The sequence below is a fragment of the Leptopilina boulardi genome, unplaced genomic scaffold, assembly GCF_019393585.1.
Source record: "Leptopilina boulardi isolate dan_hultmark-lab unplaced genomic scaffold, ZJU_Lbou_2.1 LbouV2_258, whole genome shotgun sequence".
Taxonomy (NCBI): Eukaryota; Metazoa; Arthropoda; class Insecta; order Hymenoptera; family Figitidae; genus Leptopilina; species Leptopilina boulardi.
The window spans coordinates 612567-632264 of NW_026137816.1; the positions used below are offsets into that span (position 1 = coordinate 612567).

The 19698-nt window shown below is 27.3% G+C and overlaps 1 protein-coding gene across 2 annotated transcripts in view; it reads right to left on the reverse strand.

Annotated features, from left to right (window-relative positions):
- Positions 1-787: 787 nt before the first annotated feature.
- The window catches only part of LOC127280922 (homeobox protein abdominal-A homolog), a 44708-nt gene continuing 25797 nt past the window's right edge, over positions 788-19698 (reverse strand). The window contains exons 3-4 of one of the 2 annotated variants that reach the window (XM_051304324.1): positions 8745-8843; positions 788-8531 (exon numbers count right to left, since the gene is read on the reverse strand). In XM_051304324.1, the coding sequence (XP_051160281.1) occupies positions 8137-8531; positions 8745-8843 (494 nt within the window). In that variant the 3' untranslated portion in view covers positions 788-8136. The remainder of the gene's footprint in view (positions 8532-8744; positions 8844-19698) is intronic. The other variant, XM_051304325.1, reaches the window with a different exon arrangement.

The window sequence follows — 19698 nt, forward strand, 5'->3', positions numbered from 1 at the left end:
TAAAAAGAAAAAAAAAATTTTGTATGATGGAAATGGTAAAAAAAAAAAAATTATTGATAAAAAAAAATGAAATTGTATCTCGTGTTTCAAGATATACACCATGTGGGTGGTGTAAACCCAGAAAACTGTTGGACATAACCGGATATGGTTATTTCGAACTATCGGCTGTCGCTATACTGAATTGTTCCATTTCTATGTTTCACTCTTTCGTAGCGAGAGAAGCGTAAAAGTAGCGAAATAGCGAAAGCGAAATTTCACATAAAAGAGTTAGGGAATGCTATATATACAATGTTATATCCACGCCGACGTTTATTCAATAGTCAAACTTATTTTTATTGTCAAAAAAAAAAACCCCCTTGAATTTATTCAAAAAAAAAAAAAATGTCTAATATTCTCTTTTTGTAATTATTGGTTATTAATAATTTTATAGATATTTTTTATACAGCTTATTATTTATGAAGATATTTATACATTTTTTTTTTATTTAACACTTTTTATGTTAAACAATTTTTTATGTTAAATAATTTTTTTTGCCTTTACGGAAAAAAAATCTTCACCTGGAATAGCGATAAGTTTCACTGGAACAGCGATATGTTTCACTAAAACAGGGAAAGTTTTCGCTATTCTAAAGAAACATACAGCTGTTTTAGATAAAAAAAAGTTTTCGAGTTAAATCATTTTTTTTTTTTGCATTAAATAATTCCATTTTGCCTAAAATATATTTTTTTAACCTTAATTAATTTTTTTTTAAATAAGGACAGAAAGGTTTTAGAAGAAAAATCATATATTTTAATTTACTATACGAGTTTATTTCGTCTGCGTATCATAGTTTATAGCTTACGAGTATAATTCTACATCAAGTTTCGAAAAATGGATACATTTACATTCATTGTCACTGGATTAATTCCTCGTCATAATTCTTCACGTCTCGCCATCAATCGTGGTAATACTAATTTTTTTTAATAGTTTCAGTTAAAACATGAGACTTTATTTTTATTTTTTTTTTATTACTTATCGTGGTATTGTATGGTATTTGTAGGACAGCTACGATCTCTTATTTTGCTAAGTGTTATACATAAATAGGGTATTCCATGGGTAAAATTTGCGAGATCCACGAATCTTAGCTCACGGGCAATTATACGATTATATTATCATTATTATTATTATTATTAAGGTTATGTTAATATTTACATCGAGAATTATCAATTAATATCCACGACTCGTTTAATAAAAAGTGGGGGGTTGGGGGGGGGGGGTAGGTACAGCGAGACAACACGTAAGAGAAAAAATCTCTTGATTAAAAGACTTACGCTCATTGGAACCAGTTTTATTATTATATATATATATATTTATATTTTTTATACTCTAAAAAGAGAGATCCAAGTTTTCAGGAAATTCGCCTATAATCTCTTTTTCTAAAAAAAAGAACTTTTACATTTATTTACGTATTTTTTTTTTCGTAGCTATATTGATTCCATTTGAGAAAAAAAAAGACTTTTTTCTTAGAAAAAGTTTTTATTTTGATTTCTTTTCTCAATTGGATTCATTTTTTTTTTTTTTTTGCCACAGCGAAATTCCTTGTACATTGTTGGACGTAGATGAAGATATTATAAAAAACATTTTTATACCATATTTATACGGTGCGTCAAGAACAATTGTATTTAATACAAGTCACACACGTTTCGTTCATATATAAAACAAAAAAAAAAAATTATTTTCTTGTTTCGAAAGAAAAATTATTTTATTACAAACGAAACATGAAGACTATAATAATGTCATTGAGCTACTTTCAAAAAAAAAAAAAACCAAAAAAAAAAAAAATTTGAAAGTATGTCCCTTAAATATTTATATAAAACAAACAGAAAAAAAAACTGAAACATTAAAGCAGCGAGGAAAAGCGAAGCAATCGAAAATGTGATCTAAATATTAAAAACAAGGGGAAATAATTAACAATAGCTGCCTGTCGAAATAACAAGATCGTAGACCAAAATTCATTGTGTGATTATTTTACAAAAAAAAAAAAAAAGAAAACAGTGAACATATTACAACAACCCCCACCCCCCCGACACTTAACATTAACAATACTCAAAATTTTTCATTCCAAACAAAATTTTTGTACATTCCAAACAAAATTTGTACATTTCAAAACAAAAATTATTCATTCAAAACAAAAATTACATTATTTAATTGAAAATTGTACTCCGTTTATAGAAAACAAAAAAAATCGATATTAAAACACATTAATTAACAAATTACAATATTTTTTTTTCTTTTGTTACAAAACAAGAAATTATTAAAACACATAATTTAACAAATTTTATGAGTTTATTCTTTTTCTTTTTTATAACTATTTTGAAACTAAAGAAAAAATCTTTAGAAACACTGGAAACAATTTTTTTTTTCAAATCTTTGGCGCAATTTTCATTTTTACGTCCTTTGTGGAAATTGCTAAAAAAAAATCCCAGAATTTATTTTTCTAAAACCCTCCCCCGCCCCCTATGAATTTTTTTTCCATCCTTATATTTAATCACTGGTTTAATTTTTCGTTTTTGCTATCAAGAATACGGAAGCTAAATTAAGTCTTACATGGTCTGTCAGTACCTTTTTCTCTTTCATTCTTACATTAACAAAAAAAAAAAAAAAAAAAAAAAAAATGAACAATTACGCAAAAAATATAAAGTAAAATAAACAGTTCATATAAATAAACAATGATATAAAGAAAATATAACAATTTTTTTCACGAGACGGATTGGAATAATAAGCGCTCAATTTTTTTACTGGGAAATTTTTTTAAACTATTTTTTTTTTTGTATGCATTCTTTTATTTATTTATTTTTTTGCTTATAGTATTTTTCTCAAACATACGAGCAATCACACATCCCTCTTGGTATTTCACGATTATCATCATCCCTTGAGCCGTACTCTATAGTTTTTTTTTTTTTCTTATCATTACTAATCTTCTTAATTCGGATAAGAGAAGTCCTCAACGCCTTTTTATTATATATAGTCTCAAAAATCCTACCCATTTTGAACCTTTTTTTTTAATATGGTCGCGAGTTTGGCAAGTTGGGCAAAATGTTGTACTATTCAATGTTTTCGATTCGTTGAACATTTTTTTAATAAACAAAAATTGACTACTGATTTTTTTAATAAATAATTTTTTTTGTTTTTTATTTGAAGCAAATAAAAAATAATAATCTCAGAACCTAATAACTTTTTTTTTTTTTTTTTAAATAAAAAAATCTTTTTTTATGGAAAATATTTGTATTTAATATCAAAATTATTTGAAACTTTGGCTCTGAGGTAATTAAATATTTTCGTAGTTATGAAAAAAAAAATCTGTTCATCGAATAAAAAACATTGTATATCTTACTTATAAAACGGTAAGTTTGAACTTTAGCGTGAGATTAGTTTTTATGCATATATTTTATAATAAATGTAGAGGGAAATTAGGGAAATAGGGAATTAGGGAATGAGGAAAATGGATGAGGGAATGATCAAAGATTTATTTGGAGAATGGATGAAAATAGAAACGCTAAATATGATATGAATAATAGTCGCTATTTTTCATAAAGTCGAACATGCGGAGACGAGCTGACAGGAAGCTTTATTATTATTATTATTATTATTATTATTTTTGAGTGTGGACGGCGCCCGCGCAATAATTATTTTTCCTTCTTTTGTTTCTTTTTTATATTAATTTTTTCCTTTTTTTTAAAAAACAAAATTCACCTTCACGCCATCAGAGGCGGGAAAAATATAAAAGGTTTCAAACAATAAAGCACTGGCGACCATGAACAATAAAAAAAAAAAAAAAAAAAAAAATTATGTGGTCAACAGAATCGCTCTTCTTTCATTCTTTAATAATTTCTCTTCACAGAGGGTATTGCTAATTGACAGTCTGCGTCAATTTTATTTTCTCATTATGTGTCCTATCTCTCTCTCTCTCTCTCTCTCTTACAAAAAGAAAAAACAAATTACAATACTAAAGTAACACTCTCTCATTCTCTCACAAAGGGGGAAAAAATAGGAGAATTAAATAAATATTTACAAAAGAGTTTTTGCTTTTTTAAAAATACGATACAATAATTTTTTTTTTTCTTCAAAAAGAGAACATTCTTTTTTAAACTATTTTGATAAAAAAAATCATATCATTTCGATGATAATAATATTAATAATAATATTAATAATAATATCAATAATATTAATAATATTAATAATATTAATAATATTAATAATAATAATAATAATAACGAAATGATAGTTTAATAAATAGAAAAAAAAAAACGTTTTAGATTCTTTGACTCTGGCAGATCGTCCTGTAAGCTCCTTATTCGTTCGCCTCCTTAATTACAGTAAATATTCTAAGTAAGTGTAATCTGTACAAAAACCGCTCGTTTATACGAATTATTATTATTTATTTATTTTTTTTTTTTATGAGTCTACGGACGTATCGGCGCCGCCACTTCATCGTTTCTACTCACTACCGCTTCATTAATAATTAACGACATAACATCAAACGTAACTATAGCGATAATAGATCATAATACAAGGTTATCATAAAGCTTTCTACAAAATTGATACACCATTTCGTCGGAACCATTTTTTTTTCTTTTTTTTTTTTTTTTTTTTTTATTTTTCAAAGTCACCTAAACGCACTTTTTGTCTGCTCCAAAAAATTTTGCCGTATACATGTGCCGGGCGTGATCACACTCTTTGACGTTTTGCGAAAAATTTAATAATAATTATAATCCAAATATGGCTGAAAAAAAAGCAATTCAAAAGTACGCGGAACCGTTTATATATATATATATATCTATATTACAATTATTTTTTAAAGGGAATATTTGCCTTTTTAGATCGTGTTTTAAATTAAAAAATTTTAATTTATTTATTTAATTTTATTTATTAATAACATTTTATTCAATTTCTCGTTCGATTAAATTATTCATAATAATAATTATTAATTTATTAATTAATGATAAAATTATTATTAGTATTAATTAATAATAAAAATAATAATAAATTTACAAAATTATTAATTAATACTAAAATTGTATTGTAATAAAATTAAAAAATTTTTCAATCTACAAAAATGAAAAAAAAAAAAAAGAATAAAAATCTTAAAGACAAATATCCCTTTAAATTGTTCTAACACGCCCTTACATAAAAAAAAAATCGAGATTTTTCTCATTCGATCTTCGATTCTGCGAGCTCCCTCGAAAAAAAAAAATCTAAATACTATTACAAATAGGGTACTTCTCGCTATAATAGATTATACGTGAGAATATCGTGTGTGGACTCGCATACGCGTCTTAATTACATACGGATACTGTTTAGAATAATATTTTAATTAGATATAATTAATGGTAAAGTATTCATTTTCCTTCACGTTTACCTATACATAGATACTCTATATTTATATATATATATATAATTTTTTTTTTTATTTATTTATATATGTATATGGGATTTCACCTTGGGTTCGGACGTCTATTAGAGTTTGCTTGTCGTCGTCGTCTTTTTTTTTCATTAATTATTATTTTTTTTATTAATTTGTTACGTACATTTTTATACGTATTCTATTTTTCGTTCCTTGCTTCCGGAGCACGATAACGCGGACTCTCTTCATTAGTTAATATGCTTATCAATTTGAATTATACATTTACGAAGTAATTACGTTTTTTTTTTTATTTTTTAAGGTCGCATTTTACATTCAACACTTATCCCAAAAATTATCATTTTTTTTTTATTCTAATTATTTATTTATATATATATATATATATATATATATATATAAACTTTGAATTTTTATACAGTTTCTTAAGATCTAAAAATGTTGAGATTTAAAAAAGTTTTCTCTAAACAATATTTTTTTTTTTTTTTTTGATGCGTCGAAAAATTTTGTTTGATAATTTTTGGGATATGTGTGGGAAAAAAATTTTTTTTAATTACGATTTTTCTTTTTTTTGTCTTTTTATAAGTATTCTAGTTAAGCAATACCAACAACAGGCTCTACTCTACGGAAAGGTCTACCCTGACACCAAATTACGTATTTAATGTACTATGAGTGAGATACTCGTCCGGTATTATAGAATTATTACTCATTTCCATGTTTCCTGGTCGTTAAGTTCCAAGATAAATTGCTTGAATTTGGATTGTTTGCCATTTAAAATAGCCCTCTTCTATTCTCAATTTTGAATTATGTTTGTTAATTCAAAAAAGTATTCAATTTTTCGCAATCAATTTTTTTTTTATTTCAATTTTTTATAATATTAAAAAATTTCTACTGATAATTAAAAATAGAATAAGGCTACTTTAAATATTACTCCAAAATTTAATTATTTTAGACTGCATACGTATTTCCGTTTTGGCAAGGGTGAAAAAAAAAATATTAAAAAAAAAAATTAAGCGAAAATTGTAAAAATTATTACATTTAATGTAATTACAATTTATTATTTAAAATCAACGACCAATTTATAACAATTTTAAAAAATTGTTCTAATTTTCAATGAGAAAAAAAATTAAATTCAACTTTTTTTAAAATTAAATTCTTTTTTTTTCATTTTGTAAAGTTAACACAATAAACAACAAATTTTTTTCACAGGGATTCATAACCGGAATAACAGATCAAAATTGATTTAAATGACTACTATTCAACTATAATTTGAACACAATAAATTTTTTTTTTCTTTTTAATAACGCTATTGAAAAAAAAGAATCATTAATTCGAAAATATAATTTATTTTCATTTCTATACTTTTTAAGTAAAAAAAAAAAAAAATTTTTTTTCAAATTTTTAAATTATTTAGGAATTAAAAAAACAACGAGTTTTTATTGTTTGACTAACTAGTTTGACTAATTGCCAATTATCATTTTCGAATTATGATCAATTTTTCTATATACTTAATCAATAATTAAATTTCAATATAAATAAAACGAAAACAAAAAAAAAAGTCTTCTTAGCACCGGTAAAAAAAATAATTGAATCCATTCTTTACATATTTTTTTTATATAAAGAATGTCTCGAGTCCATTAGACGTTACCCTAATTTAAATTGCGTCATTGCGTCTATATAAATTCCGAGTCCCACAAGGTCTTAAGAACATTGTCCCTGACTCTTGAATATTTGCGGCTGTAATCACCATTTTTTTTTTTTTTTTTTTGCAAATTTTTATATCATCAAATTCTTAACATAAGAATAGTCACAGATGAATCACCGGGTAATTGTTTTGCAATATATGATGAATAATTTCCACTTCATCAAAAATTTAAGTCCATTGTCTCGAAGATATAAAGTATTTTCATTTTTAGCAACCATAGCAATTTCCATAGTAACCGTTACCATAGCAACTGTTTCAATTTATTTTTTCGAAAAAAAAACACAGTTGGGAAGATTCGAACCCTTGAATTACATTCAGTAGAAGGCGCCTTAACCAATTGAGCTAATTAATCACTTTAAACGGAAAGAGACTTTAAAATTGTATTTTTTCAAAATTTATTACAAACAAAATAGTTTTTTTTTGAAGAAAATTAGACGCTCTTGAGACAAATCTTGTGGATCTTGATGAAATCTTGAGAAGTCGCCGTTTTTATAGGGAGTCGATGAGAATCGTTCAACGAACGAAAGAGGCTCTCTAAACTATCAATTCCTTTTTTTCAGGAATTTGTTGCACTTTAGCCATATCCAGATTTTCTGGATCAAAAATAAAAAAGGTTCCTCGGAGAGAAAGGACCATTTTTGAAAAGGGGAATTCTGTTCTTCTATTCTTTTTTTTAAAAGGGAACAGGAAAAACGTAAACGATGCAGTCTTCATCTCTTCGACAACTTGTTGCCATATGTGAGGGGAATTAGGGGGGTGGAGGGGTGTCATTTTTGACACACTGTTGTCCTGGACAAAAGCCGATCATACGAAGATCACGATGGCTCATTGTCACTTCCGTCTTACAAAAAATACATTCTAGAATCAGTCGAGCGAGACCACGATTAACGCTTGTTTTGGCCTCGCCAAAAGGTATAAGTACGTAGTCGAGTGTTTTATTTTTTTTTTGTATGTGTGTGTGTGTAAGTGTATGTGTGCTATTTAATAATTATAACTCCTAGGCAAGAGAGAGTGAAGTGAGCAATGTTGTACCCTATGCCTGAACTTTACTGACAGCCTTGAGGAGATCGGTTTGCGTTTTATCGAGACCACCAACGTGGTGTTGTTGATGCTGAAGGGCATTTTGTTGCTCCTGTTGCATTTTTGCTTGTTTTTCAGCCTGTTGTTTTTTCATCATATCTTGCTCTTCACGTTCACGACGAGCCTGCTCGTTTATTTCTTTAACCGCCCTTAATTCCTTCTTCAATTTCATCCGTCGATTTTGAAACCAAATCTTGATTTGCCTCTCCGTTAAACAAAGTGCGTGCGCTATTTCTATTCGTCGTCTTCTCGTTAGGTAATGATTGAAATGAAATTCCTTCTCTAATTCCAACGTTTGAAATCGTGTATAGGTTTGTCGACCTCTACGCCTCGGACAACCATTTGGACCTGTAATCATTCAATTATTTTTCTACCATTAGCTTCTTTTATTTTCACTATTGTTCATCCAAAAAAAAAAAAATTTGTTGATAACAATGCAGACAACTTATATTTGAGAAATTTGTCAAAATTAATATTTTTAAAATCCAGAAAATGTGTTTTTTGTGCTTCAAAAATTAAATTATTACCCGATTCGCGTGAAAATTGAAAAATTATACGTACTATAATATTGACCCTCCCAAGTAAGATCATTGAAATTCTGCTTTGACAACGGCTCAGAACGGCATATGTCCAGGGTATTTAGATTGGACATGCGCTCCCCTGAAAGTTGAACAAAACAATTCTTCTTTAACAAAAAAACTCATAAATTTTTTTTAATTCTTTTTTAATAACTTTTTTTTTTATTTCGAATAATTTATTTTCTATTTCAAATAATTCCGAATATTTTTAACTGCATTAAAAAAAAATTACTATCCCAAACTAAGAGCATTTTAACCAGTAATAACGATTCAAAACAACATTATCAATATTGTAAAACTGATTATCTTCTCTCTGTATAATATGTGAGGGAACTCTCTAAAATTTATGGTCTATGACTTCAGAAAAAAAAAAGAAATGACCTTGACTTGTAAAAAAAAGTCGCTGATTGTCACACACCCTTGACTAACATTTTTTTCGTGTTGTCACAAATCTTAACTCTCTCTTTTTTTCTCTCATTCTCATTTCTTGCTTTCCCTTTCACAAAAGAGTGAAATGGTCAGTTTATTGCAGGGGTTGAGTCCCCAAAAAAAGGGCATAAAAAAAGAAAATTCTTTCTCAAAACGTTTAAAGAAGAAAAAAAAAGTTAGACCCGAAGGAAAACCCTTTTTTTAAAAAAAAAAGAACCCCTGACCTGACTTTCCCTCATAGTCTTCAAGAGTAGTCGAGAAGTTGTAAACACGAGGTTCTCGTGCATTATGATCTTTTTTATGGTGTTTGGGTATTTAAAGCTGTTAAAATCATACCGTGCAATGCTTATGAGTCCGCAGGTAGTCAAGTATTTTTTTTCCCCTCACGAAATTCACTTTTTTTTTTTACCGACTTCTGATTTTATGGAAGAAAATTTTTTTTTCTTTTATAAAATCATTTTCAGTAGAATTTTTTACAAAAATATATCATTTTGTAAATTCTGGCTCTAGAAATTATTTTATTATTATTGTATGTAATTTTTTTTTTTGTTTTATTACTATTGTATATATTTTTTTAAATTATCAATATTACATTTTTTCAATTTTATTACTTTTTTTATTATTTTTTATTTTATTACTTTTCAAGAAAAAAAAAAAAAAAAAAAAAAAAAAAGATGCGCTGCAGAAAGCTTATTTGGTACAAAATGATAAACATCTTATAACCAACATCTTTTGAAGAAGCAATTACACGAAGAAATAACGCTTGCAATTGTTAACAAAAAAAACAACAACAAAAAAATTCTAATGGAATTTCCTTGCAGACACACGAAGATAGTTGAAGCAATGTCAGGCGTCGGATTGGCGGCGTCGTGACAAGAATACTAGCTTCCTGCGTGTGTCTTGATTTCTCACTATATATATACTCTTTTCATTCAACTTTTTTTTTCCAGCCTCTTTCAGAATTTCAATTTTTCTTCAGAAAACCAAAAATTAGTTCAATAAACCTTCATTCAACATAAAAGAAAAAATAAATAAACATTCCGATCAAAAGAAATCGAAATTTGTTACTTCAAACAAAAAATGTTTAGAAAAATTTAAAAAATTTTTAAAAATTAAAAAACTTAAAATATTTTTAAAAAATTTACAAAATTAAAAAAAAATTCTTTAATTAAAAATTAACTTTTTAGAAATACTTTGACAATGCCGCAATTTATCATATCGAAGTCCGCAAGCAATACAGATAAGGCGTTCAAAGTATTTTGCAATCGCATTAACTATATATATATATATATATATAATTCCAAAAGAGTGGGGGAAAAAAAATTCTTTACAGAATGCAAAGAATGTTGATATTGAATTCAATATGGCCGTTCATGAGATTTTGGTCCATGAACATTTTTCACATTTATTTCTCCGCGCACCTAAAAAACATACGTTACCATTCACATATTTTTATACATGTGTGTAAATTTATACTGCACACATTTATACTACAATACATAGATATATATTTTTTTTCAACATATACTTTTGCTATAAAAACATTTCACGCATTTGATATAGCCGTGTATATACATATAGTATTCCTAGATTTTTTATTCGTTACCGTTACATTTGTAAAAGTAACATTTTCTTTTCTACTTTCTTTTTAATACCCGTAATTTTTTTTAAAATTGTATTTAAAAAAATAATACACATAATAATAATAGTAACAAAAATAATAATAATAATAATATTAATAATAATAACGAAAATAATAATAATAATAATAACGATAAAAATAATATTCCAGGTAAAACAGTCCGCTGAAAGTCTGCTAAATATCTTCAGACATTCAGCGGACTGTTTTACACCCAGAGAAATATTTTATTTGAAACAAATATAATATTATTTGAGTTAAATAAACGTATATTTGTCTCTGAGTCTACTGTATAGCCCATTTATTTGGCGGAAATAAAATTTTTTATTTGAATCAAATGAAAATATATTTAAATCAAATAAATATTTATTTGGCTCTGAAACAAATAAATATATAATTTTTTTTGTATCTACTTCTGATAATATAATATGTGACTCTCCACGAGAGAAGGGACCTTACGTAAAAAAAAAAATTAGGTTATGTTTTTGACTATTGTTTTCCAATTATTCCATTTCGACGTATTGGGTTAGCAATATTAGCGCCGTCTTCAGGATTAAGTATTGCAACTCAAGTGGAGTAATGGCTAAACTATCACTGAATATAACCTAAAAATTTTTTTTTCACAGTCCCTTCTCTTGTAAAGGCTCACATATTATTAACGTACAATAAAAAAAATTTCACTCTCTTAGAAAAAAATTATCCAATGTCAACAAAAATCAACAAAAAATTTAAGTAAAATTTATCTTTAAAAATTCCTAATAGTATATATATATCTGTATGCAAATAAGAGAGTGCAAATGTGTAGGACTGTGGATACATTTGTATATATGCATCACATTAAAATACGAAGTGTACATGTTTAAAAATACATATATATGTATATATATATGTAAATATGCATGTGTGTATGTGTGAGGTAAAAATTGCTTCTGGCCAGAAATGTGGAACCGTGAAAGTGGCTGAAGCAGCGTGTGCTGTTGGATCGAGGGTGCATTTGGATGTGTGTGGGGTGGTCGCCAAAGCAAGAAGGGTGGGCCATAGGTTACCTTGGCAACCAGAGGGGAAACCATTTCATCCTGCTGACGGCATATCACACACAGGGGCGAGTCAACCAGCAAAATACCCTTGCTCAACTGCAACAACTCTTGTGCTTTTGTGTATGTGTGTGTGTGTGTGTGTGTTAGCTTCGTTTTGTCCTCGTCGTCGAGGAGTCTGACACCCCGTCCCTAGCACGATCACGAACACTCCACTGACGTAAATAATTCCCAAAAACACCCCCCCCCCTACAACCTCACCTCACCCCATTCCATCCTCTTCAACTCTGAAATTCGTTATCCCAATGGACGAAATTGTTATGCTATAGTTGTGTGTCCTTAGCCATGTCAGCGAATGATAAAATGCCACTAAAATTAGTTTCCCGTTAATTCTACTTGTATTTTTAGCGAAAATTTAATTTTTAAAAATTGTATTAGTTTTTTATTTTAGTAAACACAGTAGTTTTCTTTTTTTTTTAGAAAAAATACTTTTTTTTGTTTTTGGCAAAAAAATACTACTAAAAGTACTAGTAATAATAATACTAGTAGGATTTTTTTATTTTAGTGAACAGAAGTTTTCTTTTTTTATAATAAAAGTACTAGTTGTTTAATTTAGTAAAAAATAGTAACACATAGTAGTAGTAGTAGTAGTAGTAGTAGTAGTAGTAGTAGTAGTAGTAGTAATAGTACTAGTTTTTTCATTTTAGTAAAAAATAGTAGTTTTCCTTTTTTTAGTAAAATAGTACTAGTTTTTTTTCAGTAAAAAATAGTATTAATAGTACTAGTACTAATATTAGTAGTAGTAGTAGTAGTAGGAATAGTATTAGTAGTAGTAATAATAATAATACAAGTAGTATTTTAGTAAGCAACAATAATTTTCTTTTTTTATAAAAAGTAGTACTAGTAATAATAGTAGTAGTTTTTTATTATAGTAAAAAAAAGTGGTTTACTTTTTTCAGAAAAAATAGTACTAATACTATTATTATAGTAGGAATAGTATTAGTAATTGTAATAACAATAGTAGAATTTTTTTTTTTAGTAACAAATAGTAGTTTTTTTTTCTTTAGTAAAAAAATAGTATTTTTCTTTTTTTTAATAAAAAACAGTACCTACATTTTTTTTTTGAAAAAAGTTAAAAAATTCTTTTTTTAAAGAAAAATTAAACATATTTCCTGATGAAAAAGAACCATTTTCTCGAGACCATTTTCATTTGAGATGGTTAGTCACTAGAATTAAATTCTCAGTGAAGTAATAATGTCGGGCTCTGAAGGAGTTCATTATAATAATAATAATAATAATAATTATTATTATTATTATTATTATTACCATCTATATTAAATTCTGTGTGCTCATTTTTGCGAGAATAATGAAAATAATTGAAATTTTTTCTCCCTCTAATCACTATTAATTATTATTTTATTTGTATAAGTATTATTAGGGAAAAATTGGACAGAATGTTAAAAAACAAAAATTAATACTTCACATTTTCGTATTTTAAATAAAGAAAAATGTTTTTTTTTTTTTTAGTTAAACTGCAGTAAATTCTTTTTTTTTAATCAATTAAAGTTACATTTGGATGAAAATTAAATAGAAACTATTGTCAAATTTTAGGTTATGTTATAAATTGTTTTCTTTTAGTAAAGAAATTTTTTTAATAACATAAAAACATTTTAAGCAATACAATATAAATAACAGGAGAAAAAAGAAAGTATGGAAAATAAATTAAACCACAAGTATATAGGTATTGTGTTTTCGTATTATATATAGAAAAGGGATGGAGGGTTCTGCGCCTAATTGCAGCCGTATATTAAGTTTAATATCGTGCTTTCGGTTCTCGCACGAGGGCCAAACGGGGTAAGAGGAAAGTTGTGGCTACGCGATATTGGGGAAGTTTGCCGGGGCTGTGCGTCTCTTTTCCAAGGAAGTCGCACTATATGGAAACCTAACTTCAACCCTTGTGGTTCCTCTTCACCCTCTCTCATGTTGGCCTTGCCCCCCCCCCTCCTCTTTTCTAACTCTCCTAATATATATATCCCGAGGAGCAATAAATCCCTTTTAGGACAGTTAATGTCAGAGTCAGCTTGCCCTTCGCAATGACGTTCCATTTTAGAAGTAAAGGCGCGAGGATACTCCGGAAGTCACTCGCCTGCTTTTGGGCCATTTTCAAAACTTTGACGCTGCAGAACTCATAATTTCGACACGGATCGTTTTTTCCAGCATATGTGCTTTTTTTTGTCGAAAAAAGAAAAATCTTTTCTCAGCGTGAAGACCAAAAGTTTACTACATAAAATTATCTTTCTTCTTTAGATTACTTTTATTTGAAAATGTTCCGGTGATTTTACTTTTTTTATTTTTAACGTTTTAGACCTATTTTTAGTCCTGATTTTTCGGTAATAATTTGTAGTGTATTTTTTGTTAAGAAGAAATATTGTATCTTATTCACCGTATTCGAGATAGCATCATCAGCGCCATCTAGTGATACAACGAAAAAAATGATTTACAATATCATTCACAGTTTTCTTTCATAAATTATAAAATCAAATAAAAAGTTTTTAATTGTGATTTACGATGATTTCCTAATAATTTTAAAATTAAAATTCGAATTTTTTTTTTCATCTAGAGAATATAAATCAAAAAGCGAATGGGGCGCGCCATGAAATAGTGGAAATTGAGAGCGGAGGCGACACTTTATATATGGCAAGTGGACTGGACAGTGATTCGCTTAAAGTTGAACAGGATCACCGGTAGATTATATTGGACATATATATATATATATATATATATATACGATCGCAATAGGTCTAGGCGATCGTAAATCTCAAAAAGCGATTAAATGTCAACTGCCCGCTCCGAACGTTTATTCCGATTTCGGCTCCTTCGACAGACGAGTGAGTGAGAGAGAGAGAGAGAAAGAGAGAGATGAGTCCGAAAACAATAACGCGATTTTAACGGCCATTTAAAGCCGTTCAGGCCATTTACACTGACGTTTTATTGCGGTCGAGTAAACTTATCCCCCACTCCTACCACCTTGGTCAATGTCCCCCCCCCCTCACCTCTTTTAACCAACACCTCTTTGATAATATACGGGTCAGTCAATCTTTATTTTACAAGTGTTGATCATATTTTATTACAATCACAAAACATGCGTGATTTATTGATCAAATCGTTTATGGCGAACAAATCTTTGTAATTTGTACCTGTTCAATAAATTGCCGTTTTATTATTGGTTGATTATTATTATTATTATTAATTAATATTAAATTTATTTTACGAATGATTTACTTTTTAACATTGGAAAACAAATTCGATTCAAATAATCGGTTACTTGATAAATAAATATAAATCAAATAAATATTTACTTGAATTAAATAAATATTTATAAAAATAAAAATTAGAAAAATTCTTAAATATGTGCTCGTCAAAAAAGATATATTCTTCAATTTTGAATTTCATTATTTCTATGTATATATATCAAAAAGTAAATTTTGCATTCATCTCGTTGGAAATTCTGTTTGATAAATGAGACATTTATATTTAGTTATAACGAGATAAATAGGCACATATCTGCATGTGGGGGTTTTAAATCATCGCGAATCGATTTGTGTCAGAGATGATTGAATGAGAATTATTATTTTTTCAATATGCGCGAGATTTTTTTTTTCAGGTCATATGGAAATCAATAATAATAATTTATTATTCATTAAAAACAGCCTTTTTCAATTATTATTAAGTATTATAAATATTATTGTAATTATTATTATAAATATTATATTATTATTGATTATTTATTAATTATTAAAAAAATAAGTTAAAAAGCAATAAAAATAAATATATATATATATATATGAATAGTAATATTTGCGAATGAAAAAAGAAATTTGAAAAAATTATAAAATAATTTTTTAAAAGTCAGATATAATATTATGTTACTTAAAGCATTTGAAATATATACAATCATTGTACTGAAAAGATCATACGTTGCATTTCTATGAAAATTTAATGGCGGACAATTAGAGAGGCGTCGGAGCATGTACTACTTTAAATCGCAAATTAACTTGGTTCGGTGAATGTGATGATAATTAGCTACTAACAGCACCGTTTGGTAATAATAATGACTCATATTTGCATTAAAATATGTGACCCCCCTCGCGCAAAAATAAAATAGTAGTTGTTGCCTACCGATCCGGTTTATCTAGTTTTACAGTTTGATATTACAAAAGATTATAAGGATGTATATTTCTCATAATTTTTCTTTTTTTTTTTCATTTTTTCCTTATAATGTTTAAATACCGATAATTATATTTATCGGTGAAATTATTAAATTTTTGCTATAATTAAAAAAAAATTACTAAATATTAAAAAATAAAAGAAATTACTAGATAATTTAAAAAAATAAATTACTAAATTTTAACAAAAATTTTAAGTTTATCCTAGGAGTTAATATTTAAAAATTAGATTTTGAACCTTGTGTATATTTATAAAAGAAAAGTTAGAAATTCTAGAAAAAATATTTACCATGTTGAGAGATTCTTTTTAAATGTCTCGAATAATTCATTAAATTCTTTATGCGATAAAGTTGTCCATGAATTTTTTGCATTATTTATTATTTAAAACATTTATTCTTATATAGTGATAATATAAAACCTTGGTTATTTTCATAAATTTCACAAATTGAATCCTTGAAAATTTACCAAACTTGTCAAGAATTTTTACTATTTACTACAATTTATTATTTACTAATAATTACTATTTACTTTTTTTTTATTTACTATTTATTTTTAAATTATTCACATATAATATTTGAAATAAAAATAATTAGTAACTAATGTTAATAATAATAACAATAATGATACTAGTAATAATAATAATAATATTTAACAATAAATGTTAAATATATTAATAAGAAAAAAATGGAATTTGAAAATTCAAATTGGAGATTTTATAATTGGTTCTCAATGTCACGTGATGTCTCCAAATATGGCGGAGGTTAGAGCGAACAGCTGATCACGTATTTAAGATAATAATTGCTTTTTTTGACTAAATAAACTAAATACTATATTATAAATAATAAATATAATAAGAATTTTTAAAGTAAAACTCTGACAATTTATAAAAAAGCGAAATAATTCCAAAAAAGATATATTATACAAACAAATACATATATGTTACGAAATATTTCAAATAGAATAAAACAATTTTTTTCCATCTATGAATTTAGTTCCTCAATGTAATTCAATGCGAGAAGAATTTTACTGATTGAAAAAAGGACACGATAAATGATCTCTGGCAAAAGTGGATTCGCGCAGCTTCCATAATGGACAAAATGCATCTCTCAGGGCGTTCGAAAGATGGTTTGGGGAGGGGGAATGAAAATGGCGCGGATTAGACACCATAAATCGAGAAGAGTTGGGTAGAACCGAACGCGCCAGGGAATGGAAAGGAGTTATCGTGGCCATTTTTCCCCCTTCCCTTTTTTCATCCTCGCCTATTCTCTCCTTCTCTCTCTCTCACTCTCTTGGGCTGTATATATCTCTCTTCCTTTTGCCAGCAGCAGTGACCCGAGACGACGATCAAGTGGGCCGTGGGTCGTGGCTGTGCCGTATCTTTTCTCCCCCATGGCAACTGTCTGCGTTTTTCACCGGCTCGAGATTTTATTCGCTTTCAGAGCCGCGAAATTAAGCCGTTTTGAGATATTTATGAATGGATCGGTGCGCACGCTATACACAACGATGAACAAAGACTTCTTCTCTTCTGTTATTTTCATTATTAGCTTCAAAATTTTGCTGTCAAACTCATTTTTCTTTTCATCAATGTAAAAGAAAAATTTAATAAATTTTTAATAATAAAAAAATTAAATATCAAATGATTTATCAAAACAATAATATGATGAAAGCGGGACTCGTTTTTATCGTCAAAAACTCATTGTTAAAAAAAACTTGAAAATTAGTTAAGAAAATAAAAAAAAAAAAATTCCTGCTGGCAAAAAAGGTTCCTAAATTACCATCATGAAAAACATGTCCGACTAAGAACAGCTGATCTCATATTTTAAAAAAAAAGATTCATCTTTCTAGAAAATTTCTCGCGAATCTTTTATTTTTGATGCATAAGACTATAATTAAATAGCAAATTTATGATTTAATTAACAAAGTGTCTAAAACCTGTTATTAAAAGGATTAAATAATTTATTTTTCCTTCTTTTTAGTTATAAGATCCCAACTTCATTAAAGAGACTAACTATTTTTCACGTGTACGATAGTTTATATATTGTGTGGAGTTTATAATGCATAAATATAAAATCCCTATACGATAAATCATGAAGCGTACCACCCAACGTACAATAAATAAGTCAAATACATGATTAAAAAATTATCATGGTCAAGTAAAATACACTCGAGACAGTTAGAAACCGCATTAATCTCACCGCCCCCGTTCTATCTTTATTGTAAAATAACACCTATGAGCAAAAGCGTGGGTGTACAAGGAACATAAGAACTTGAATTGGAGAAAGGTACAAATACACATTTCTGCAAGTTGTGTATTCACCCTTGGACTCAAAGTTATTCACTTCGACACCAACATAAAAAGTAAAAAAAAAACCTGCAAATAATAATATTTAAGAACTTAATTTTATGTTAAATAAAAATTAATGTCCAATATAAATAATATTATATAAATAATTACAAATAATTACAAATAATTACAAATAAATAAAATAATACAAAAATAATTAAAATTAAAAAGTCAACAATAAAATAAAAAACAAAATAGAAATTAATAATTGAAAAATTAGAAGTTAATTCAAGGTTTCTAGAAAGTTTATTTTATTGGGAAAAAAAAAACTCTCGAGTTAAAAACTAATGGATGGAAAGTCACAATTGATTGTTTCCTGATTCAATCAACAGATGAAATTACAAAACAATTTAATGAATTGCAAGTTTTTTTTTCTATTGATTTCCCCTTGAAAATAAATTATTTATTTTTTTTTTTTTACAGAAATTGTAAAATTAGAAATTATTCTACTTTTTCTAAAAGCTCCAAATGTTTTTTGTTTCGATTAATTTCTGATTGAAATTCAAATGCGCTCATTGGCTGCACGTGTAACGTGATAATAAAACATGGCCGACGCTATTAAGAACAGCTGATCTCGTATATATTTATTTTTTGTCATTTACCGTAACTTTTAGAGTAAAAAGTTTTTTGTTCAACATTCCAGAAAGTTTTCTTCTAATATAGATTATAGACAAATAATAAAATATTATTCATAGACTTAAATTTTCATCTTTTTTTCCTATATATATATATATATATATGTAGGACGTGGCAAATAATAAAGGATATCGAAAAGCATGGATCGTATATATATATGACGCATTGTTAGATTTGGAAACCAAATGGAGGGTGACTCCATTATCCCACTCGTGTGGATGCTGCACACGTCTACATATATATATGTTGACCATTATATACAAATGTAAATATATATCAAAGTATCTACACTATTAAAATTCAGCTCACATACAGGGATGGAATATATATATATATATATATATATATATATATATATATATATATATATATATATATATATATATATATATATATATATATATATTGAGAGAGAGAGAGAAAGAGAAACTAATACATAGAAATTCATGTATAAAAAAACAAGGGATAGAACGAAACGACAAGGCCTATATCCACGTGGTTTCGCTTGTACATATAAAATACCGTATGTACATGTCCAAACATTCACGATCATTATTCGCAAATAGCGCGCTCTAATCTTTCCCCGCGAAATTGTTAGAGTCGAGGTAGAAATTTATATATCGCGCGGC